This window comes from Monopterus albus, unplaced genomic scaffold (assembly GCF_001952655.1).
Source record: "Monopterus albus unplaced genomic scaffold, M_albus_1.0 scaffold85.1, whole genome shotgun sequence".
Lineage (NCBI taxonomy): Eukaryota > Metazoa > Chordata > Actinopteri > Synbranchiformes > Synbranchidae > Monopterus > Monopterus albus.
The window spans coordinates 1,163,334-1,186,653 of NW_018127965.1; the positions used below are offsets into that span (position 1 = coordinate 1,163,334).

At 40.3% G+C, this 23,320-nt stretch overlaps 1 protein-coding gene across 1 annotated transcript in view; it reads right to left on the minus strand.

Annotated features, from left to right (window-relative positions):
- The window catches only part of LOC109964216 (SH3 and cysteine-rich domain-containing protein 2-like), a 25,736-nt gene extending 2,908 nt beyond the window's left edge, over nucleotides 1–22,828 (minus strand). Inside the window, exons 1-9 of the mRNA XM_020607357.1 lie at nucleotides 22,207–22,828; nucleotides 12,935–13,283; nucleotides 11,623–11,717; nucleotides 7,698–7,782; nucleotides 4,132–4,247; nucleotides 3,273–3,354; nucleotides 2,969–3,057; nucleotides 2,787–2,875; nucleotides 984–1,035 (exon numbers count right to left, since the gene is read on the minus strand). Of these exons, the coding sequence (XP_020463013.1) occupies nucleotides 984–1,035; nucleotides 2,787–2,875; nucleotides 2,969–3,057; nucleotides 3,273–3,354; nucleotides 4,132–4,247; nucleotides 7,698–7,782; nucleotides 11,623–11,717; nucleotides 12,935–13,283; nucleotides 22,207–22,293 (1,044 nt within the window). The 5' untranslated portion in view covers nucleotides 22,294–22,828. The remainder of the gene's footprint in view (nucleotides 1–983; nucleotides 1,036–2,786; nucleotides 2,876–2,968; nucleotides 3,058–3,272; nucleotides 3,355–4,131; nucleotides 4,248–7,697; nucleotides 7,783–11,622; nucleotides 11,718–12,934; nucleotides 13,284–22,206) is intronic.
- Between the last annotated feature and the right edge of the window lie 492 nt (nucleotides 22,829–23,320).

Here is a 23,320-nt window from a genome sequence, read left to right on the forward strand (position 1 = left end):
ATTTATTTGGGTGCCATGATGACTGTCACATGATGCAACATCAACTTCAAATCAAAAATCTGGGTGTAGGCACTCGGCAGGTTTGTCTCTATCCCTCAGTAGTTTCTTTTTACTTGTTGTTCAGTGAAGAATGACTGTTTGTTGTAAACGTCTGGTGATTAATCTCCATGAGATTTATATTTTGTTTTAAACTAAGTCAATTTTGTAGCGGCTGAACATTATGGAACTCCAGACATATTTCAGAGTTGTTATCATCTGTTGGCTGCAGAGACTGGACAGCCAAAAAAACTTAAATTACACAGATTGAGGTGATTATTTTAAAAGGTTAACTTTATTAAAACAAGAACAACAAAAAAAACATCACCTAAAACAGGAGCAACAGATTTGACCCCTTTGTGCTAGTGAAAACAGATGCTTGAGCAAACCTCATTATGCAGCAATATGTAATTGTTTATCACCTTCTGCCTCAGAAAATCACTTCCATAAACACCTATCTATACATTAATAATGAACAGAGGACACAAACTGTACTTCATTTAAAGATTTGCCACAAGAGCAGTGCTGATTTGCTTCACCTTAGTTTGTGTAATACTGGTCCAAGATACACCAACTCAGCAATTTAGTTAAGTCTGGATGCATCTTCCCTTTTCTGTGACTCACTAGACACACAAACGCACATTTATCTCCATTGGGACCAAGTGATGCTCATTACAGACTTAATGAAAACTTCTTTGAGGTAGCAACACAAGTTCATTATGTTAAACTCTTTTGGTAATTTTCAAATGAAATTATGTTCTATTTCTGTCTGTGGCTGCCTGCATGTTTATGTCAAAACTGGAGCAGGTGTTATGCATTAAAGACCTGATTTAGGGGCTTGAATTAACACATGCACACAATAAATGCATCACACACACATTTCTGTACACACTAGATGCACACACAAACACACACGCACAGATGTTTGCAGATGATTTATTACCCACCTTCCACCACTCCTCATTAGAGTCATCAGTGACCTGCACCCGATCACCGGGACTAGAGGAGATAAGATAAGAGAGAGGATGAAAAAGAAGATGTGAAAGATGTGATTGAGATGAAGAGGCAGAGGGGAGACAAGAGCGGGATACATGATGGGAGATGAAGGGGGTGAGAGAGCATAGGCAGCAAGCAAGAAAAATAAAAAAGGAGCTCACTGTAAGCACAAAAGACAACATTATCAAACTGCCACAGAAAAATGCACAAAGCACAAAGCTGTGAATCACTGTGTGTCCCTCTGCAGAGGCAACAGAGCAGCCCAAACACCAAAGTTATGAGGGCTACATATTATAAGACTCAGTAGTGCCTACTGCAGTGCTGAAGGCTGGACCTGATCTGCAGCCAACCTGGCCTGAATGCTAATGACGCTACCAGTTTATGATGAGACTTTGCTACACATATACACAGTGTACGCACTGTCCTAGATACACAGGAAAAAAGCGATGTCCCAGTTGCACTTCTGTACATTGCATCTCCTGGGTGCGTATTGCCCTATATGTCTGTCATTCACAAACACACACATAAAGTTACTGTACCAACTAGGGTAAGAATCACATGTCTTGAGCAGCACTGACGCAATAACTGTACTCACTGGGGTTTCTCCCAGGGGCACAGCTTTAAATGCCACATATTTCTTTAATGTCTCAGTTCCATCAAGTGTCCCAGTAATTTGTGCTTTTTAATGACCAGCTACACCTGTGCTTTTGTTGTAGCAGTGTACGTACTTTTTTTGTTCCACTGTGCCAACTTTAATATAGGGCAAACGTTGTGAGCTGCATTGCAAGTGATTTTCAACACAGCATTAGAAACTTGGTGGCCTTTGTTACCAGCATAGCTCAGTTCAATCTGCCTGAGTAACTGTAGTATCTGTGTGGGTGTGCAGAAATTTCAAATCCAAACAACCTCAGTAGAGATTTTTTTTCTGTAAAGCCCTTACTGCTACATAAGAAACAAATTATAATTAACATTTTTTTCAAATGAAAATTGTTAAGATACTCTGTATCAGTACACACTACTGTCCGTTCTCGACTTCGGTCCAAGTTTATGTCTCCTGCACTCCATCAAACCCTGACAGCAGCACAGTCACAATATATTTTAATTAGTTCACATGTATTCTACATTGACACAAACAGTGCCACACAGCACAGATGGCTGTTGACAGTCCCATGGAAGTACCTTCGTGAAAGCTGTCCCCTAACCACCCACACTCTGCCCTCATTTTACTGCTCTGTCCTTTCTTTCTGCTCTTTTCTTGCCCTCCTTCATCTTATAGAGCCTTTACATTTATTTGCACTTTGATTTCACTGCCTGTTTCCTCCATCCTCGCTCTCTCTCTCTCTCTCTCTCTCTCTCTCTGCTTATGATCCTATGATAATCTTCAGCTCTGTGGCATCCCGCCTTTTTTCTGTCTGCCCTTTCATCTCTCGGTCTTTCATTGTCTTTATACTTTCCCCTGCTGAGAATACTGCTCAGTTCCTAGCTCTATGTGGGGACAGAGATGGGGTCTGAGTTTATAATTATTCATCCTTAAGGCTGCCCAACTACTGTCCTGTGCAGATGGTGGGGACATTTTCATCCTGCAGGAAAAAACAGCAGGGCCAAATCACAGGGAGGGACAAAAACACAGGGAGGGATAAATGTGCTCATGCACACAACAGCAAAAACACAAGCGCTCCTGCCTGTACACACACACACACACACATGGATATGGCAATGTTTGCATGTAGACAGTTTGTTTGGCCTTTACTCACTGGAGTTGCAGGTCATTCGGTTCCTGAGGCAGAAACTTGTAGAGTGCTACATAGGTGTGGATGGAATGGACTTCAATGCGTTTGGGCACCTGGAAGCAGGGAGGAGAGGTCAGAAATACACACTCAAGGAGGAAAACAACAAGGGGTGACAGTCTGCACAGGTGGGATGAACAGAACGGCACCTTCATGCTGCTCTCCTCTGCAGGTGACTGTGCTTGACTGCAGCTCTCATCTTCCTCCTTCTTGATTTCAGTGTCAGGGGCAGGGATGTCTAGAAGTAGTGAGCAACGTCTTTTAGATGATGCCAGCACGCCTGGCACAAAAATACTCACGCATAATGCAATCAGGTAGTTTTTTTATTTTTCACAAGCAGACACAGTAAATCTCTCTTGCACACAGACAGACATGCACAGGTAAACATAGCATATGCATAGACACACATAGGCATGGACATACAAAACCACAAACATGGAGACGCAGACATACAGCAGTGTTTACCCCCTATCTCCTGAGTTATCTCCTCCTCCATGCTGCACTGTCTCTGCTGCTTCTCATCACCTCCCTCCCCCTTATTAAAGAATGAAATAGAGAAGAGCAAAAAAAAAAAACTAAATATAAGCACTAGGATGTCAAAGAGGAGCATTTTGGTGAGTAAAACTTTTTCTGCTCTGGATTATTCAAAATGCACACCACAAAGATCAGCAGTTCTCAGTGCATGCATGCCCTGTATTCTGTTAGTTTGTGTATAAAATGTTTTGGGGGTTCAATCACATGTTTAACAAAGAGAACACATTGTCTATTATGCTCCTCACAGATGATACCCTGGTGATCAACTGTAAAACTTGAATATATGCAAAGGTGGGTTTAAGCAGGGGACTAGCATGACCTCAAAGGAAAGAAAACTTTAGATAAGTTTTAAAGAGTAACTCATCACTTGAAAGTCTTGTATTTGCCAACTCATGTGATTTAACGTTTCACCTTGTTGCAGTGATGTATCAGAACACTGTGGCATCACTGATGGGTTTGGTTTAAGGTGCAATAAAACACACTTTTGACCATGCACAAACACCAGTTTGTGATGCTGGGTGGGTTCGGAGGTAACACAGACCAGAAACCTTCAACCAGAGAAGGCAGTCAAACATTACATCTTGTTTTGAACATCAAATTTAAAGCTAGATGCAAAGTAATGCTTAATGATTTAAAATCACCTTAACTGAGATTCTGTACTGTGGTATCTATAGTAACATATCATCATTAAAACTTGTTTAATCTGTAATCATGTGTAAACTTAATTGCACAGGATCAAACTGTCCTTTACCCCACCCACAGGTTGATGTTATCATACCAGGCTGCGTGTCGGTGACTCTGACAAACTGCCAAAACTGGACCGATTCATCTGTGCCAAGGAGGTCCCGTAGCGTAAGGCAGCATACACCGGGTCTACACGCGCCCGTACAGCCTCTGAAACCACACACACACTTATTGTATCTTCACTTTAGTTACAAACACACGTAAATTATTCCCACTCCACACACTGCAATTACGACTGCACACTGAGATTACACTGTACATCATTATTATTGTGCCTGTACCAATGTGGAGGAACCAGAGTGTCTAAATATAACTGCAGTAGCACAGTCGGTCTTGAACCAAAGTGACCTACTTTAAATCTGAGAGAGGACAGCAGCCAAACATGAAGGAGACATTAAGACATCCCAATAAACCTACATGTTTTCACTCATTTATACATTTACTTATTGACAAGAGATGCGGCTTGGTTTTAATAGCCGTGACGTGCAAATCCTCAGAAATCCTTCATTGTTATATGTTGTGTAGATGGTGCTTGGTGCTATCAGTGTATTTCTCAAGTTAGGAATTAGATTTCCTTTTTCGATCCAGCTCAACATGAGTCAAATGGAGGGTAGAATGATTTTTCTGCTGGGCAAGATATGCTACGGGTGTGTGTGTGTGTGTGTGTGTGTGTGTGTGTGTGTGTCTGCAGGATGAGCTTGCAATGATTTGCAATTTCATATTGAAACCACTGCTTCCATACTCTCCTCAGATAGATGAAAAATTAAACCAGAATCCTAAAAACAGAAATTATGCAATGTCATTAACACAACTAGTCTAAATATTTAAAGGTATTAAAGCTCATTCTTGTTTTTAAATTGACTGTCACAGTTTAAGAGAAGGGGGCAATATATTTCTGCAAAAAGCAATTACAGTCATGGCCAAAAGTCTAGGCACCCCTGCGTTTCTGTCAGATAAACGCACCACTTCTCCCAGAAAATTGTTGCAATCACAAATTGTTTGGTAATCTCATGTTGATTTCTTTTGTTTGTATTGGAACAACACAAAAAAGCAGAAAGAGAACAAATAAAAGCCAAATCTGATCCATTCCACACAAAACTCCAAAAATGGACTGGACAAAATTATTGACACCCTCAACTTAATATTAGGTAGCACACCCTTTGGACAAAATAACTGAACTCAGTCGCTTCCTGTAACCATCAGGGAGTTTCTTCTACCTCTCTACTGAAGTTTTGGACCACTCTTGTTTTGCCAACTGCTCCAAATCTCTCAGATTTGAAGAGTTACTTCTCCTAACTGCTGTTTTGAGATCTCTCCGCAGGTACTCTATGGGGTTTAGATCTGGCTTTTTGAAGCCTGCTTTGGGTCATTGTCCTGCTGTAAGACCCATGACCCCTGACAAAGACTCAACGTTTTGACACTGGCCTTACAATGTGCCCCAGAATTCATTGGTAGTCTTCACATTTCATAATGCCATCCACACAGTCAAGACATCCAGTGGATGAAGCAGCAAAGCGACCCCAAAACATCAGTGAACCTCCAGCATGTTTGACTGTAGGGACCATGTACTTTTCTTTGAAGGCCTCACCATTTTCTGAAAACGGTAGAATGATGTGCTCGACCAAAAAGCTCTATTTTAGTCTTATCTGTCCACAGGACGTTCTCCCTGTGCCTGCAGGTCACCTTGAATTTGTTTGGAAGTTGATCGAGGTTCTTTATCCACCATTGGAACAATCCATCATCTATTTTTCTCTTTCGTCCACGTCCAGGAAGATTAGCTCCAGCACCATGGGCAGTAATCTTCTTGACCATGTTGCACACAGTGGACACAGGACCAGCCAGATCTCTGTAGACGGACTTGTAGCCTTGAGATTGTCCAGGCTTTTCCACTATTGTGGTTTTCACATCCTCAGACAATCCTTTGCGCTTCTTTCTTTTCTCCATTCTCAAGGTGGTCCACACAACACAAAGGTTGAGTCAATGTTTCTCCATTTTAACTGGTTGTTAGTGTGATTTCTATGTTTCCAGCACCTGTTGGTTGCTACAGGTGAGTTTCACCACAAATTAAAGGAGCATCACCTGCTTGAAATACAACTATTTCTGAATATTTCAAAAAGCTATATGTGATACGACTTCACCTTGTTTAAACCACCACCTCTTGTAACCTGAGCTACTTTCGACACACGAGGACAAACACAGTCTTACAAGGTCTGATATTTCAGCCCTAACAGCAGTATTCAAGCAGGATACTCTTGTCCCTCATTAACTTAAACTTTAACCTAACACAGCTGTTGCTCTTGTCTGAATTGAGAACAAATCCTCGTATACACCATTTCATTTTGGAAAGCAATCAGGTTTTAATTGTCACTGCAAGATTGCAGCTTAGGCCTTTAACGGTTTCACATGCCACTGCTGCAGCTAGTCGACTCTCACCCTTATAAATCAAGTTCAATATCTGACAATAAACTGCTTTCCCCCAGTTAACGGGAAATTACAGGCTCTGTAAGTAAATCCATCATAAAAATTGCCATTTAATATTAATGTGCATAAATTTGAGCTCGCTTTTTTACCAAGCCTTTGGTTAGCATTGTTATAATAGCACTTTGCAGTCTCAGCTGGAGAGTCGCAGACATCATGAAGCTAAGCTTGGGCTGGTGATGAAGCTGTGGGTTAATTGTCCCCTGATTTATGGATAGTACAAGGAAGTGACAGCATTAGGTGCTAACCCTAATTCAGCCTGGCACACAGTATGTGACATGATATTCCAGAGCTATGGCAAAGAACAACCATCTCCCATTTAGAGGAAGAGCAAATTCAGCAACATTTAGGAAAACGGATCTAAAAATAGTGATTGTACCAGTGTGTTTTAGCAGTCAGTGCCTTTTGAACTGCCTGCATTGTCTGTCAAAGCTGTGCGAGAATGGAATTCTGTACCATCGAGTATTAAAATATGGGCACATTCAGTTTATTTTGAGTGTATTTAAAAAGACAGTTAATTAGCACTAAACATCCATCCCAAAAAAAGTGATAAGGAAATGTTGGAAATGTTAGAATTATGATGTCTTTTTACCATAAATGTGTAACACTGAGTAAATTAATATTCAAAATAATAGTTTTTTGGCCATTTTATTAAATATAGATGAATGTTATGGAACAACGAGCTGGTTAGGAGAAAATAGTAATTCAGTGTTTATGAAACTTTAAACAAGCGAGCTGTAGTGCCAGGCAATAAATTAATACACTGTCAGTCCAAGGATTACAATACGACTCATAAACAGATATAAAAATATAAACACTAGGACTTCTAAATATTTATTCACATACTTTCAGGGTGCTGACCATACATCAGCCTCCAAGAGGAGCTGAATTTGCTCTTCGTCTTTGTTTATCTTTGTCTACATCATTCTCCACAATTGTCGGGTGAAATGGAGACAGTTCTTTGACTACAGTTACAGGCACAAGCACACACAAATCTAAAACTAATCCAAAAGGCTAGACAAGAGCAACATGACAAAACAAAAGCACAAAGACACCAAGCAACCAATGCACACGTGTGCTCAGTCACTCACACACACACACAGACACTTAAAGTAGCCTCACCTTGACTTGGATGAACTTCCTTGACGACAGCCAATTGGTCACTGACGAGTATCGGCGAGCTGAAGTTTCGCTTGAAAGCTCCAGACTAATGGAGAAGAGCGTTAGGCACTATTTTAATTTTTTGTTTACATTTCTTCCTGTTTATTACAGACTGAGCTGATGAGAAATTTGCCCCATTTAGTGAGTTTAGCTCATCAGTGTACTCATTTGAAAACTACTGAATCAGAAACACACCAAGACACTCCCGCAGATATGTGAGCACACAGAGCGCTGCACAATTTGCAGCAAATTTCTGCCATCAAGTCACAAACTGGAACAAAGTGTTAGTGCTCTTTGCTGCTAATTATGAACAATGAATTCACTCAGCCACCTCCTGGTGAGCACATGGCTTACACACAGGCACGGACATGTGATTTTGTATGTGTGTGTCTGTATGCATGTGGGTCCCCATGATTTCAATTTCACACCGAATTAAGCACAGCAAGTGTTTCAGCTGAGTTCATTTTGCATTTTTGGAACTGTAAAGACAGTTTAAACCTGATGGTGTTCATCCAGACATCACTGGGTCCAGACTACTCTGTGCCAACCTACGTCATGCCCTTGGGATGCCATACCCAAACAAGAATGTATGGATAGGCGCGAAGGACAGCACACACAGCCAGACAGACCGAGTCTCTCTCCCATCATCTGAGCCTCTGCTCAGCATCACCCTGGGCATTCAGAGGATTAGTCCCAGCCAGGGACCCAGTGACGCCCCTCCCCCCTTCACCACACTCACCAGTCTAGCAGCCAGTTAAGGCTGCCACGCTGAAACTGAGTCAGCTTGATGAACTATTAAAAGCAATAGCCACAGACATCAGGTGTCTACCAGAGATGAGACAGATGCCCATGCCACTTCCTTCAACATACTGGTGATGTTAAACAGCCGGTGGCAGGGACCGGTCAGCCAGTGGTGTCTTGAGTTCAAAGTAAACATGGTGAAAATATGGCTTTTAGCCAATATGCTGCCCACTGCTTTTAATTAATGTCTCTTTTACTTATTCTATAAATTCTGAGTTAAACTTGTCTGAGCTGTTATCAAACTTGTTTACATTTTATTTTACACTCTCTTATACCTTTTATTTTTCTTCTATGCTTTTAATGTTTTTATGTATGGATGCATTATGCAAAGCACTATTAATTGACTTTGTGTATGAAAATGTGGTGCACAAATAACCTTGCCTTGTCATATTATGTTAAAGAAACAACCATTCTGTGGATAGGCTGTATCTTTTCCTCCTGTAAAGGTGCCCAGTTTCTGGTCTGATGTTTTTGCTTTTCCCCTGTACCTCTCCCTGTGTTTCTGTGTCCCTTCATCAAATTGCACTGAGCCTTCTTGAACATAGTGCTCTTAAAATTTTACAAGTGGCTCTCAGAAGGTCTTGCCTCTTGCTGCATGCTAATGTCTTCTGCACTGGACTGAAGTATAAACACAGAAGTTAGGTCTGAATTTGCTCCAGATTTGCTCCCTAATGCACCACAGTCACCTTCACTGTCATTCAACAAGTGTCCAAATTCAGAATGCACATATTCCCACAATGTAGTGTCTGTTTACCATTGCATTGTTTTTGCTACAAAGTCCACAATACACAATCTTTACCTTTGGTCTCTAGGTGTCAGAAATCTCGACTTTTGGTAATTGTTAAAGCTTTAGCATAGACCTCCCTAGTTAGCATTTAATAGTAGTATAAACATTTATTAAAGGCTTCACAACACACACTTGTCAACATTTTTAACTCCACCTATGAAGCATCCATAAAAAACAAATAATGAATGATAAAAATTGTTGTAATTATATAAAATATATCTTCATTGGATTAGTAATAATTGCAGAAAGTATTAAACACACATTAAACACTGAAAATATTCTTATACTTGTATCTGCCTATAATGTATTATAAACAATTTATGTTTATGCTAAGAAACATAAATTGTTAAAGTAACAAGCAGGTTAAAATGAAGTGTTACCCAGTTTTTGTTTTGGGAAAAGTGAAAACATCAACTATAAAGTGATTGATTTTAAACAAAGCCAAAACTCAGGCTGGATTAGAAATGTGAAATGTTTTTGGTCTTTTTGGCGCCAAAAGAATTGTGATGTAATAAATGGCTTTGTCTCAGCCACATCAGCACATCTTTACTGAAAACCTTGCCTGTCAGCACTTTACCCTAAACTGCACATATGGCTAAAATGTTGAATAAGACCGACTCTGCTCGCTGGTCACAAGTATTCTAGTGTTGGTGTGTCAGTGTTAAAAATGTTTTCATGTACTAACTACATGACATGCTACTGTCTTGGTGATTCAACATTTTTAACTGCTGAAATTCTGTGCTCAGCTGTTTAAATATTTCTTCTCAACATTTTTTTTTTAACCTTAAAACTGACTGTTCCACTAAATATACCAAATGAATTTCTAAAGGGCAACACACACTGGCGGCTTTGTGTCATGTGCATCACATAACCTGTATCACGTGTGTGTGTGTGTGTGTGTTATAAATTATGATTGCAATTCAAACTGTTGCTGTTACTGATGTTTTTATAATGTGTTTATTATAAACATCTGCAGAAAATCAAAGACAATCAACGAAATGGGACGGCAGACTGGACTGAGGGGGACATATTTGTGCTTATAACAGACCTGGAAGTATTCATAGGTTTTCTTAGTCTCAAAACGCTAGCTTTGCATATTTTGATTCTCTTTAACATGCAAAATGATAATGCTTCCTCTTTAGTTATGTTATCATGTGGTTTCATGGTGTTCATTACTATTATAAGAACTTTTTGCAACAAATTAAGTTGTTCCCTGTAGCCTTCAGTTCACTTAAAATCAAACCGTTCTAACCACCAAATAAGCATTTTGGGAAACATAGCAGGTGGTTAGCCTAGCTTAGCACAAAAACTGTACATGGGAAAACAGCTAACCTGGCTCTGTTCAAAGGTAACAAAAAGTACTTCAAAAGCTCATTTATTAGCACCTTATATCTTGTTTGTTTAATCTGTCAGTTTGTTTTATCAAGGGCTATTGGCTAACTATTTCTTGGCTGGACACATTTGCCACATTTACAGTACTAAACTCAGGCTTCTGCCAAATATATATCAACAACATAAACAGAATTGTTAGACTATCATACTTCTCCAATAACTATGTAACTGAAGGAACCCATTTAATCACTGATTTTATGTTTCACCTTTTGTAGGCAAAGTGTTTCTTTATTTTAATCGTCATTTTATTTGTATAGTTACTTCCCATTATAAATGAATCTTGAACTCAGTTTCAAATTGAAACTTTATTTAACTGAAGATTTCATTACACCCAGCAGAGACTACTGAAGTGAAGTGACTATTAGTTCTGCCCCTAAAATACCTAATGGCCTTTTTTTTTTTTACAATTTGGGTTTTGTATGGCTTGAACAAATAAAAAATAATGTGGTAATTAATGAGTTTTAGAACTAGAAATTGCCTAGATGTTTCCTCGTTTTCCGTCTTTGGGCTAAGCTAAGTCTTCTGGCTGTTCCTTTTAGGTGTATTTCTTCTTTTCTAAAACAACAGAATATTTTCCAGAGATGCAAGTTTGAAAATACAGAAGAAAACATTAGTAGCTATAGGTACCATTGCTGGTCAAAGACAGACTCACATACACAAACAGGCAATCTAAACTAAATCCCTCACATTAACGCCCACACAGCCTAAAGTGAAATGCAGTGCAGAAACACCACAGCAGCGTCTGCTTAGCACTAATGATGTTGCCAAATTTAAAAAATAAAACTGTCACTTCACATATCAGAAAAAAAAGTTGAGTAGACCAAGACAAGAGAAGGTACAAATCTTATATATATATATATATGTATAAGATCAACATGAAATGTGATTTTGTGTATGTGCTCGCACCTTCCCATGACACAGCTGCTGTGATAATTCTGAGGTACACCACAGGTGAGCTGCCATCTTGCACGTTTTACACCGCAGAGCTTGTTTGGAGTTTCCTGCAGAGAGAGACAGAGATGGGACAATGGGAACAGAGGATGCTGGAGGCAGTCACAAAAAAAAGAAAACACAGCAGGGTCCAGATCTGCAACAACTAAAAAGTCCTACAAAAGAAAGTGGCCTTCAGATCATTTGAGCATGTTTCTCTCTACTCAGGTGGAGAGTGTAATCAAGTGTTGTCTCAGTTTCATGAAGCTGACACTAACAGCTTCATAATCAACAGCTCCCCTTCCAAAACAGCCCAGAGAGATTGGGAACCAGCTGGAGATATTTCAATCATGATCAATTTGGCATTGAGTCATGTTTGCCTTTTCATCTCTATTTTCAAGTGCTTCACTAATATAAACCTCTGACTACTGAGATGCTTTGTCCTCATTTGTCGGGTAATGAAACAGCCTCTGTTGACTGTTGAATGTTTTTAATGATTAAGGGGTTCAGCCCCTTTTTGTTCAACAAACCACAGATAACAGATTTCTGGATTTGCCATAGTTTTAGATTACATCAACAGATTTGTTATGAAGCAAAAATAACAATCAAACAAACTGGATGGCTTGATGAAAACTACTTTGTCAGCTTAACGAGACAGGGGGCTGTGTTTTGGGATTACAGAAGAGTACAGCTAGAGCAAGGTGATGCATTGTATAGTATAACTAAATCCACAATGCATGCAAAAAAACTGCACTGGCACAAACACAGAGGAGCTGGATAGTTTCTGTAATCAATCATGAAAAACGAGCAACAGCTAGTAGTTCGTTAGGGGTAAAAGGACTTGTATATCTGCAGCACAGTTTATTTACAGCTATAAACACTGTGAGATCAGCACTGAAGTCATACAGTTCAGTTCTGAATCTCATTTTCCTTGAATGGAGTGCGAAAAAGAAAAATCTGCCACTGAGAAAATGTTTTTTTCTTCCAAAAGTGTGGCTCGCTCTGACACATCATCAGCTGCACTCATTTGTTGATGGCTGTGGCCTTGTTTTTGACAGATAGATGAGAGTGGTAGATGTAAATCAAGTTGTAGTGATACACTTCTCCCTACACAACAGTTTTAAATAGCTGTAGAACAACCGGTGATGTTCTCTCCATAAAAGGGTCTCCAGTTTGCACTAGATGAGAAGCCATGTAAACAAAGACAGAGGCCAGAAATCCTGTGAAAACTGCAGCTAAACTTGGGTTTGAATAAAGCAGAGTCCAGAGAGTAGACGGAGCACCTTACCCACTATCATATGCTTGCAGTGCTGGCAGTTGGTGGGCTTGCGAAAGACGTGGTCCTGGAAACAGTGGTTAATCTGAGGTCGAGGAGGTTTGGTGGGCAGTGAAGGGGAAAGGCTGAGAGAGGGGGAGTGTGAGGCGATGGAGGGGTTGGGGCTGAGAGAAGGTGAAATCGATGGTGAGCGGTCGCTGACGACAGGAGAGCCAGGCAGAAGAGGGGGAGAAGGAGGTGGTGGGTCTGAGATGAAATCCGGGGGCAGGCGAGCATCACTGTAGGACCTTTGGAAGAAGTTCTCCACACTCTTACTGCGCATGAGGTTCTTGAAGGACAAGGAGCGTTTTAGCCTCTGTAGCTGCACGCACACACACAGTGACAGAGACAAAGAGAAAGCAGGTAGGCTAGGAACAAACACAAGATATACAAGAATCCTGTGCCACGTTTAACTCGTGGAATACAATATCAACCCAAAGCTACTTGTATACTCCAAGAGACCAAGCATTTCCTTCACACAGCCACAACACAAATGCTTGTACTTAGTACATTGAAAAGTTTTCAGTTTGTTCAGAAAGTTCTACACCCTCTCCCAAGGAGTGCTGTCTTTTTTTGTCTTAGAATTCCAACAAGCTCTCCTAAATCTATGAATCTTTAGGGATGCTTTTACATTTGGCCCATGATAAGCCTTTTCTCTTGGAGGACACCCATGGCCATACATTGAAGACTGCTGTGTGTATTGGCAGCAGGAAGTCTATTGTGATGAAATGCAATGAGACAGTTCACACAGCCTCATGTAGGCGGCTCCTCGCTGCTCTTAATCTGATGGAGAATGATGGATGCTCATTAGACTGACAGATGACACTGCAGGCTTGTACGAAGCATAAAGGGCCAGTGGATCCCTCTTCACAGGGCCAAACTCACATGTCTACAACTTGCTAGCATACAGTATGTACCCTCTCTCATTGACATAAACAGCTGTGCTTGTATCTTTCATGACCAAACCGCTATAAATGATTGATGGTTGCTGCATTTCAAAAGCCCAACGTGCAGCCAACAAAACATGACATCGGTGGCTGACGCATCCGATTGGTTAGATAAGTGCACATTTCCTGACATTTCCCTTTAGCTCTATGTATGGATGATGACGCTAGTTTCCTGGAGGAGAGGCGGCATTTTGTTACCCTGTCATGCAGTGGCAGCGGGGAGAGCAGTGGGAGGGCGTGGCTGTGTCTCAGGGGAAGAATGGATCAACACAGACAGATAATCAGTAGCCCAAAGACACTGTGCATGTGCACACGCTCTGTCTGTCTGCTTGTCTGTGCTTGTTCAGCTCAGCACCAAACGTAATCACTTTACAGGAACATGCTGTTTACAACTCTGCGTAGCTGGGATTAAGCTATAAAAACGGTGTGTCTATTTGTGTTTGTGTGTGTGTGTGAGGGATGCATATTGGTAAAGCAAGAAAAACAACACACTCCATATGTGTCATGTCTATTAGTGAAATTGCCCTTCATCAGACTACACTGATGTCAACAAGCAATAGGGGAAACTAACACAATATGTTGCTATTATAGCTGTGGGTGGTCACAATGGTGTTATTCTCTGTAGACTGCACCTTATAAAGGGTTCACAGGATAAAATAAATACTGTTAGTCTGACTTGTCCTTGACTCTGATGTCCAGTGCTCACTCTCTGGTAGAAGATTCATTGTTCCTCTGTGTCATCTAAACCACTGGCAGCATTCATTACTACTCGGTACCTGCAGATAATGTTTAGTATGTCTTAATGATTCTTGTGCATCTAGATATTTTAGCACAAGTGGGTTGTTTAGTGTGTTGTCTGGATAGTTTCAAAAGGTTTGCACATAGGGTTGCTGTCTAATAGATTGTTTCTGTAATTAGGGCTGATCTACACCAAAATAAGCCCAAGACAAAGTTTTCCAGTAAGGACAATAGAGCATATCAATAGAGCATAAGCTGAGTTCATTCTTGACCCTGGAAGCAGCAGCTAATGAAATAATCTCACCACAGTCAGTGGTAGAAGAAGTGCTCACATTGTTTACACAAGTATAATAATAATACAGTGTAAAACTACTGCATATTTAAGTCTGGTGACCAAAATGTTGTTCTTGTTATTGATTTGTAAAGCATTAACAAATGATTTGTTTACCATTACAACTTAGAAACCAATCATGAATGCCTTGTAAGAGAGTGATAAGCATGTTTTACTAATGGTACAAAGATGCTTTGACATGTTTACACACTTTCTGTGCAGCATTACAGGCCCGAGTCAAGCTTTCTCAATCAGAACAGACGAATGCTGGCTTAACAGATTCAGCACATCTCAGTTACAGCTAATCTAATCAGCTGTCAGCATTTGGGCCTAAAAGGCATTCCCACTTTAGCTCAGAGTCAAGGCCAGTGCGATACCAAGTTTATGACAGATGAAATGCTGAAGTCGATGAAGATGACTCATGGTGAAGTGAGCTTTGCCACTGATGATACAGTGGTTGTGATGCATGATAAAGGCCCATGTACATTACTGATTTGGTGCAGTTCTATGGCAATGTCTGTGAAATGCAAGTTAGTCTTTTCACTTTTCCACAAAATGTACTTCTAACAAGTACTGTAAAGTCTTTCACCTGCAGAAAACTATTTTCCTCCCAAAACAAATATTTCCTCTCGACAAATTATTTATATGATTCACAAATGACTCACAATGCTATACAAAATGCATAACATTGCCCAGATTTACACACACTGTCAGAGCCAATCCTCTTAAAGTTGTCTCAGCTGACATGTAATAGCCCATAATTTTCATATCTTCAATCTATATACCCCACATTTAGGCAACATAAATGTTCAAAATCATTGCTCCACAGAGGGACAGCAGGGATTGAGCAATCATAATTCAATAAAAAAAAAGCTTTTATTTCCACTGAATATACGAGTCTTCCTCCATCTATCAGAATTTAATGGGGCCAGGGACAATGCTGAGATATATAGAGAGAATGCTCCAGCCTGTCCAGAGATCAAGACTGAAAAAAATGCTCTGTCCCACTGGGAATGTGATAAAAAATACGGTACACTGCATGTGGCTATAAAATGCTTTATGGTAAATAATTCACCCAGTAAGGAACAGCTCAAATGGAAGAATCAGCCCAGTAACAGCTTTGTTTTCTTTAGAGGCTGTATAGGTCAGAAAATGCCGTGAAACTTGGTAAAAAAAGGTCTGAGTTGGAGGGTCCGCAACATTCAGTTTGGCATGGTTTAAAACCATGTCGCTTTAAGAAGAGACTGACTGCAGTGGTGTTACTGTCTAAGAGAGATTTTTACTTTTTCACATTTTGTTTATTTCTACTTCTGCCACTGTCAGCAACAGAAGAGAGAGTGCAGCTAAAACTGAAAAAAAAAAACCCATTACACACCTCCACGCTATGGCTTAAAGTACCATCAAAGCTAGTGTTCAACAAAGTTCATGTATGTGACCTATAAATTCATAATTCTGTAGCCTGCATTTTCCATTATAAAATTCTCCCCATCTTCTCACACTCCCTTTAAGGACTTTATAAAAATGGAGCACAGTAAGTGTTTCTTTTCATGGTAGATGTCACAATGCCCGACCTTGTTCTAAGTGCGAATAATTCAGCCTTAAGGATAACACCAGTGGAACTGTGCTGTGAAAGACACTGCTTCCTGGCTCGGTGCAGTTCTAGGTCAAGAACAGAATATGTGGTTTCAGCAGAAATGATCACCCTAAAGAAGCAGATTCATAATGTGTTTAAAGATATAACAGTTTACACCTTCAGTGTGTGTCTTTAACACATAATGCATCATAAAATCTATGGGGGAAAGTATTCAAACAGCTTTAGCTTTTATGTTAGCCAGTTTTATGCCCAAATATTTCCCAGCTTGGCTCAAGTTTGTCATTGGGCACGGCAACCTGGCAGATGACCGCTTTGACTACAAGATAAGAGATGTACAATCACAGGCTGCTTCCATTGTCCTTTCACAAATATATCACAGGCACACAGCAGTCAATCACATGCTTGCTCACAGACACACACACACACACACACTGCATTCCCATATCTCTCCATGATTATTTAATGGAGGAGCAACTGTGAAAAATAGTAGTGTGCATTACAACCACTTTTTACACTGAGTGCAACATTCAGCTAACCTTGCTGTGAAGCTTTGCCCTGGCAACTCATCATCCACTCATTTTCACTCACCCAATCACTGTCATACACAACCCAAAGCACAACACAGAGGCTATCGGTGTCAGACAGAGAAGAATGCCATTTCTGAATGTGCATTGGTGGTGACGAATCTCCCTAACAGATTCCACTCATCAGCAACACATAAGTGGATGACAGCCAGTTTTCTTTTCTGTAGTGTCACATTAATAAACATCACAGCAGCAAAGGTGTTGCTTTAATTAGTGAAGACCTTGGCCCACTTCAGCTTCCCTCAAGCTTCATTTGAAGAGACAATGTAATGATAGTTAATGAGATGTGACATGCTTATCCTACTCTTCATCATTACAGTAAAGAAAGTAAACAGAGGAGGTAAAAAAAAAATCTTTACTAGGTCCACAGTTTGTAGCCATAGAAGGATTGCCATGAAATGTTATACAGGAATTCATGGTCCTCAGGGGATTAATCCTAATGATATTTTCTCTGGCCTTATAGGTGAACATTTATGGTTTTGTGTGAAATGTCTCAATGGTTATTTGATGGATTGCCAAGAAATTTTGTACAACCATTCCTATCCCCCTCAGTATATACTGTGATAACTGTGGTGAAATCCTAAATGTTCTTCTAGTGATATTAACATCTAACATATTAACATGTTAGTGCTAATTAACAAGATAGCATGCTCACATGCTATCCAAAGCTTAGCATGGTAAACATACAGTTTCTGTGAAAAGTCAGCATGCAAGTATTTTCATTTTGAGCATGTTAGCATGCTGATAATAGCATTAAGCTTAGACCACTAAGGTTCCTAAGCACAGACTCACAGTGCCCCTGCAGACAGTATGGACTCTTAGGGCAGAGACACACCAAGTGGACATGAAAGAACTAGCAGTGACATAAGCTGTCTCTTGGTTCACCTTACATTGCCTTTGTCTGGGCCAGTCAGGCCAAAAAAGTGGCACGTGAACACATTGCATAGACTACACCCAATGGCCAACTAGCACGTACATCTGCATGAAAAAAAAGTCCTCTACCAGCAGGTGGCAGTATCTGTATTCGCCATTTAGAAAGAGAAACAGAAAGAAAAAGAGAAACAGCAGAACTACAAGCTGTAGACAAAGCAGCTCTTGTTCATCACAGCTGCTGATTATAGCTGCTTGTAATAGAGAATATGTCTGATAAGAAGTTGCAAATGACATTGTTGTTCTCTGCCTTTGGTTGTGGAAGAAGAAGAAGAAGAAAAGAGGTTCTGTAGGTGAAAAACCGCACTAAATGGGTGAAATAATGGATACTGATTCACTAAAATAAACAGCCAGAGTGGTCTCTCTTGCTGACGAAGCCGGACGCCAATTCAACATGCTGAATTGGCTGAAAAGTCACCAACAGGGTCCGACTAGTGCCAACAGTGCAGGATTTGGGCTTAACATATTGCCCCACAATTTATGCTAACAACTTTCATTTTTCATTGCCAGTGCATGGGTCTCAACTGGAATTATTAATCTGTGCATCAGAATTTTGTAAAATGACAACATAATACGATCATATCATCACAACATGATTCTCCAAAAGACAATAAACAACAATGCTGAATTTGACATCCCTGCTTCATTTCCAGCTTGCACAGTTTACTCTTGAAGCCTATCTAAAAAAATAAAAAAGTACCAGAAAGCATCAACACTTTTTTAAATCACCAAAGCTGTTTTAGTTTGGATTAGGCTGCCATCACTCACTGTTGAGTTTATTCAAGTGTAAAGCACCAGAGTGAAATCTCCCTTTCACAAAAGTCTTGGCCATAGACTGCATTATTTAAGATTACTTGTCATTCAGAGCTGTGACATGTTCTCATTTTCTCACACTGTAGGCAACGCCAGTCACCTTTTTTCACTCAGCCAGCTGTGTGTGAGCATAAGTGCACACATTGGGTGAAGAATCGGAAGGGGACACGTGGACGAACTGTGATGTTCTCGTCACTAAGTGAGCAGGCTGACAAATGGGCTAATCATCCAAAAACATGTTGTAGACTATTATTTGATGTCTTTATATCTCTGTGTTAAACTGTCCTGTATACTCATCTGGGAGAAAAAGAGATTTATCTGTCCACTTTAATCACAGAGAAGCAGCAGTCCTGGGAGATCAAACTGTTTTCCACAAAAAGCCCCATTATTTGCTGATGATTGCTGCTCATCCATGTCATATCTGCTCCACTGCTAACATTTCTGCCAGCCTTGGCAGCAGAGCACAGGGCATTGTTGGGAGACAGGGAGAATGTCCATGCTTTCCTCTCCTCTTAATCCTCTGGCACTCTGCTCTTGATTTCTGATATGCATCTCTCTCTGTTAACTGGTGGTGGTTTACAGGGAGCATCTGTTATCAGAGCGAGTCACTACCTAACTCCCTGTCATCCTATCTATTTAAAACATCATGGACACATGGCTGTGTGCCTGATTAGATTCCTTCAAAATTTACACCCGGTGGCAGTTAGAAGGGTCTTGATTAAGTGTTTAAAACTGGGTGGAATGATGATGTGAATGATTTACAGTCTACTGAGACCACATCATATCAGAGCCAAGCTGACATTTACTTCAGTATTCTACTGCAAGATTTCTTAATAGATTCCTACTGGGTTGCATATTCACCTTGACCCCTCAGTGTCAGCAGCTGAATACTGCGCATTTAAAAGGAAGCTCCAAAGATGTTTCAATTAACCTTTCACCTGAACATCGGACATCTACAAGCAGTAAGTTAATCTATTTCACACAAAGGCCTGAACACCAGGAGTAGAGGGAGAAAATATTTAAATGAAGCAAACAGCTGGTTTATCTGACTGACACTCGTAGGAGTGTCACTTTGCTTCAAATACATGCACAGTATGTGTGTGTTTGTGTGTGGGCGGCGTGAGGAGTTATGAGGTGGAGACAAATACTCAGCTGAGGGAAAGTTGTATCAAGTGTTCGAGTTAATGAGTCAAACATACTAAAAGCCTTCCATTAAAAAGCAGGCATTGAGAAAGCTTTCACAGCTCCTGCTCTTGGAGGCCAGCCCTTGAAATCTTTGTTTATACAGTCAAATCAACAAATTAAATGGAATAGTAAGGACACATGAAGCTCAGGCAGGCCTGTACAGTAAAAGGTGTAGTTATGCACAGTAGGCATAAAATGCATAATAAATGTGGCCATTTACTACAATATGAACTTGCCCGTAGTATATCTGAATCCAGCAATGTGAAACACGTATAGCCCCAAATCAGAAAAAGTTTGGACATTATGTAATATTAAACTGAAAATAATGATTTGTAAATCATCTGTGTCCTGTACTACAGTGAAAACAATACAGCAGCACATTATTTGATGTGATGCCTCATCAATTTTGATTCTGATGCCTGAAACATGTTGCAAAAAAGTTGGAACAGTGAAGTGTTTACCACAGTGTGATGTTGCTTTTTCACAACACTTAATATGTTTAGGGACTGAGCACACAAAGTGATTAAATGTGTGAGGTGTCATTTTGTCCCATTCATCCTGCAAACAAGTCTTAAGGTGTGCAACAGTCCTGGGTCTTCGTTGATGCATTTGTCTTTCAAAATGCACCATGCATTCTCTATTGGGGACAGCATATTGTTGCTCCAAAATCTCTATGCACTTGGTTCCATCACAGAAGTGTAAGTTACCTTTGCCAAGGGCACTGACATGACCCCAGACCATGACAGACCCTGGCTTTTGGACCTTTTGCTGGCAACAGTCTGAATGGTCCTTTGTGTCTTTGGTCCGGGGCACACGGCGTCCATTTTTTCCAAAAAAAAAGACCTGAAATACTGACTTGTCTGACCACAGTGCACATTTCCACTGTGTGATGGTCCATCCCAGATGCCTCTGAGCCCAAAGCAGTTGACTGCACTTCTGAACACTGTTGACATAGGGCTTCATTTTGGCACAATACAGATTTAAGTTTCATTTATGGATGTAACTACATATTGTAGTGCCTGACACAGGGGTACCAAAGTAATCCTGAGTCCATTTGGTTATATAACTTATAGAAGAGTGAGATTCTTGATGCAGTTTTGTCAGAGGGATCAGAGAGCACAACCATCCAGCTCAGGCTTGTGCCCTTTATGCACTGAAATCCCTCCAGATTCCTTGAATCTTTTAATTATGTTCTGTACCGTAAAGGGTGACATGTCCAAATCCTTCCTATCTTTCTTCAAGGAACATTGTTTTTACACATTTCAATAATTTTCTCATGGATATGTTGGCAAACTGGAGATCCTGGATGTCACTTTTGTATGAAATAATGAGTGCAGTCATCTGTTTCAAATGGAATCATTTCATTGTTTCACTTCATTACTAGCTCTGAAATGCAGCCGTCCCAACTTTTATTGGAATATGTTGCAGGTATCAGAATTGAAGTGACAGTTTATTTTGAACAAAGAATAAAGTTGATGAGGTATCACATCAAATGTGCTGCTGTATTGTTTTCAGTGTAATACAGGACACAGATGATTTACAAACTATTATTTTGAAATTTTATTTTTACATACTGTCCCAAATTTTCCTGCTTTGGAGTTAGTAATCACCAAAAAGCAAATAATGACCATGATTGCTATACAGCATTCATCATGACCATCCTTCTATGTAAATTACTTTAACTTAATAATGCAGGTGTAAATTAATACTACACATAAAGCCCCTTGTGCGTACGTATGCAGGAAGTGGGTTTATGGAGAGAGAGTAGGGGGAGAGAGAATGACATCAGACTTTACGTGTGAGATTACACCTAGTGACGCAGTCATGATTAATACAACTAACTGCATTTGTGAACTACTGGCCTCACTACAACATAAACCAGTGGAATAACAGGTGGAGGAATACGCAGCCCATAAAACTAAATTAAAAAATAAATAGTTTTCTTACAGCCTGCTACGATTTTGCTTTAAGTGTGTGGAGGAAGTGCTCTGCAAAGTTCACTGCTTGAATCTGGCTGGCTTATTTCTCATCACAACTGAGATTACAGTATGAAAAATAAGGCAGGTCTTTAGAGGTGAGTATATTGAGTTTACAGAACAAAGCTGAAAACTATGGTTACTTACCTTAAATGTCATCGGTTGGATGGACATTGTGCCTGAAGAGCGCTGGAGCTGCGAGTCGCTCTCCATCTCATTATTCTCAGTCGTCATTGGTATTGTGGTGGTAAGAGTCGTTAAAGACAGAAACAATAAAAACTCAACTCCTCACACTGTATCCTGTCGGTAAGAAATCACCTGCTTTAGCCATACAAAAGCTTGACAAAGTGTGGCAGATCCACATCAGAGGAATTTGTGCGCGCTGGGAGGTGGACGCCTTATGGCAATTTGTTCTCCACACACCAGCTGCAAGAAGGTTGATTAAGCGATTTATAAACACATACACCAGCTGTTTATATTTGACTAATGCTATGCGAGGACAAGTACTCAGGAGAAGAATAAACCTCCCGTATGAATAACCTATTGTATCCTGCCTTGATGCGCATCGGAAAGCTCCAACGTGGCACAGTTTCGTCCTCCGGTTGCAAAAAAAGGTTTCAATCTGCAAAACTGAGATGTTGGAAATATCAGCCTAATAACCACAGATCCAAACAGACATCAGCTTGCGCTCTGGAAGGTACTGTTTAGGTGTAAATCCAAAGCGAACTGTGCCCTTCACCACTGCTCAGACTTAAATTTAAGCGCAATCTGAGGCACGCCTTTCCGTGCGTCTGAGACGCATGATTGGACCAATTTTTACAACTCTGCCAGGATTCATTTGGATTAAATCAGGATTCACGGTCGTGGGCGGGGGGTTTGTGGTGCAGTGTGTTTATGATGAAAGCAGCATATTCACTCTTCGTTTCCTCTCTGGGTTCCTGCATTTTGCATGTAAAAGATGCACTTCTACTGTGTGTCCTGTGCAGCCAAAATCCTTAGTACCCTCAGTGACCACAACAGGTCATTTAATGTTTATTATAAACTCACAGATACAAATATTCATGAAAACTTCTATCATTAGCATTGGCTTTAGATCAGCACAGACAGCACAACACACGAAGTACCATAACAGCATAAAGAGAACACCATCAAATAAATATCAAGTTTCTCATTATTATGGACCACTTTTAGAGAAATGGGAATAAAGTGGGCACAGGATGTTATACAGAACTTTTTACTGCCCATTTGATGAAGTTGTGAG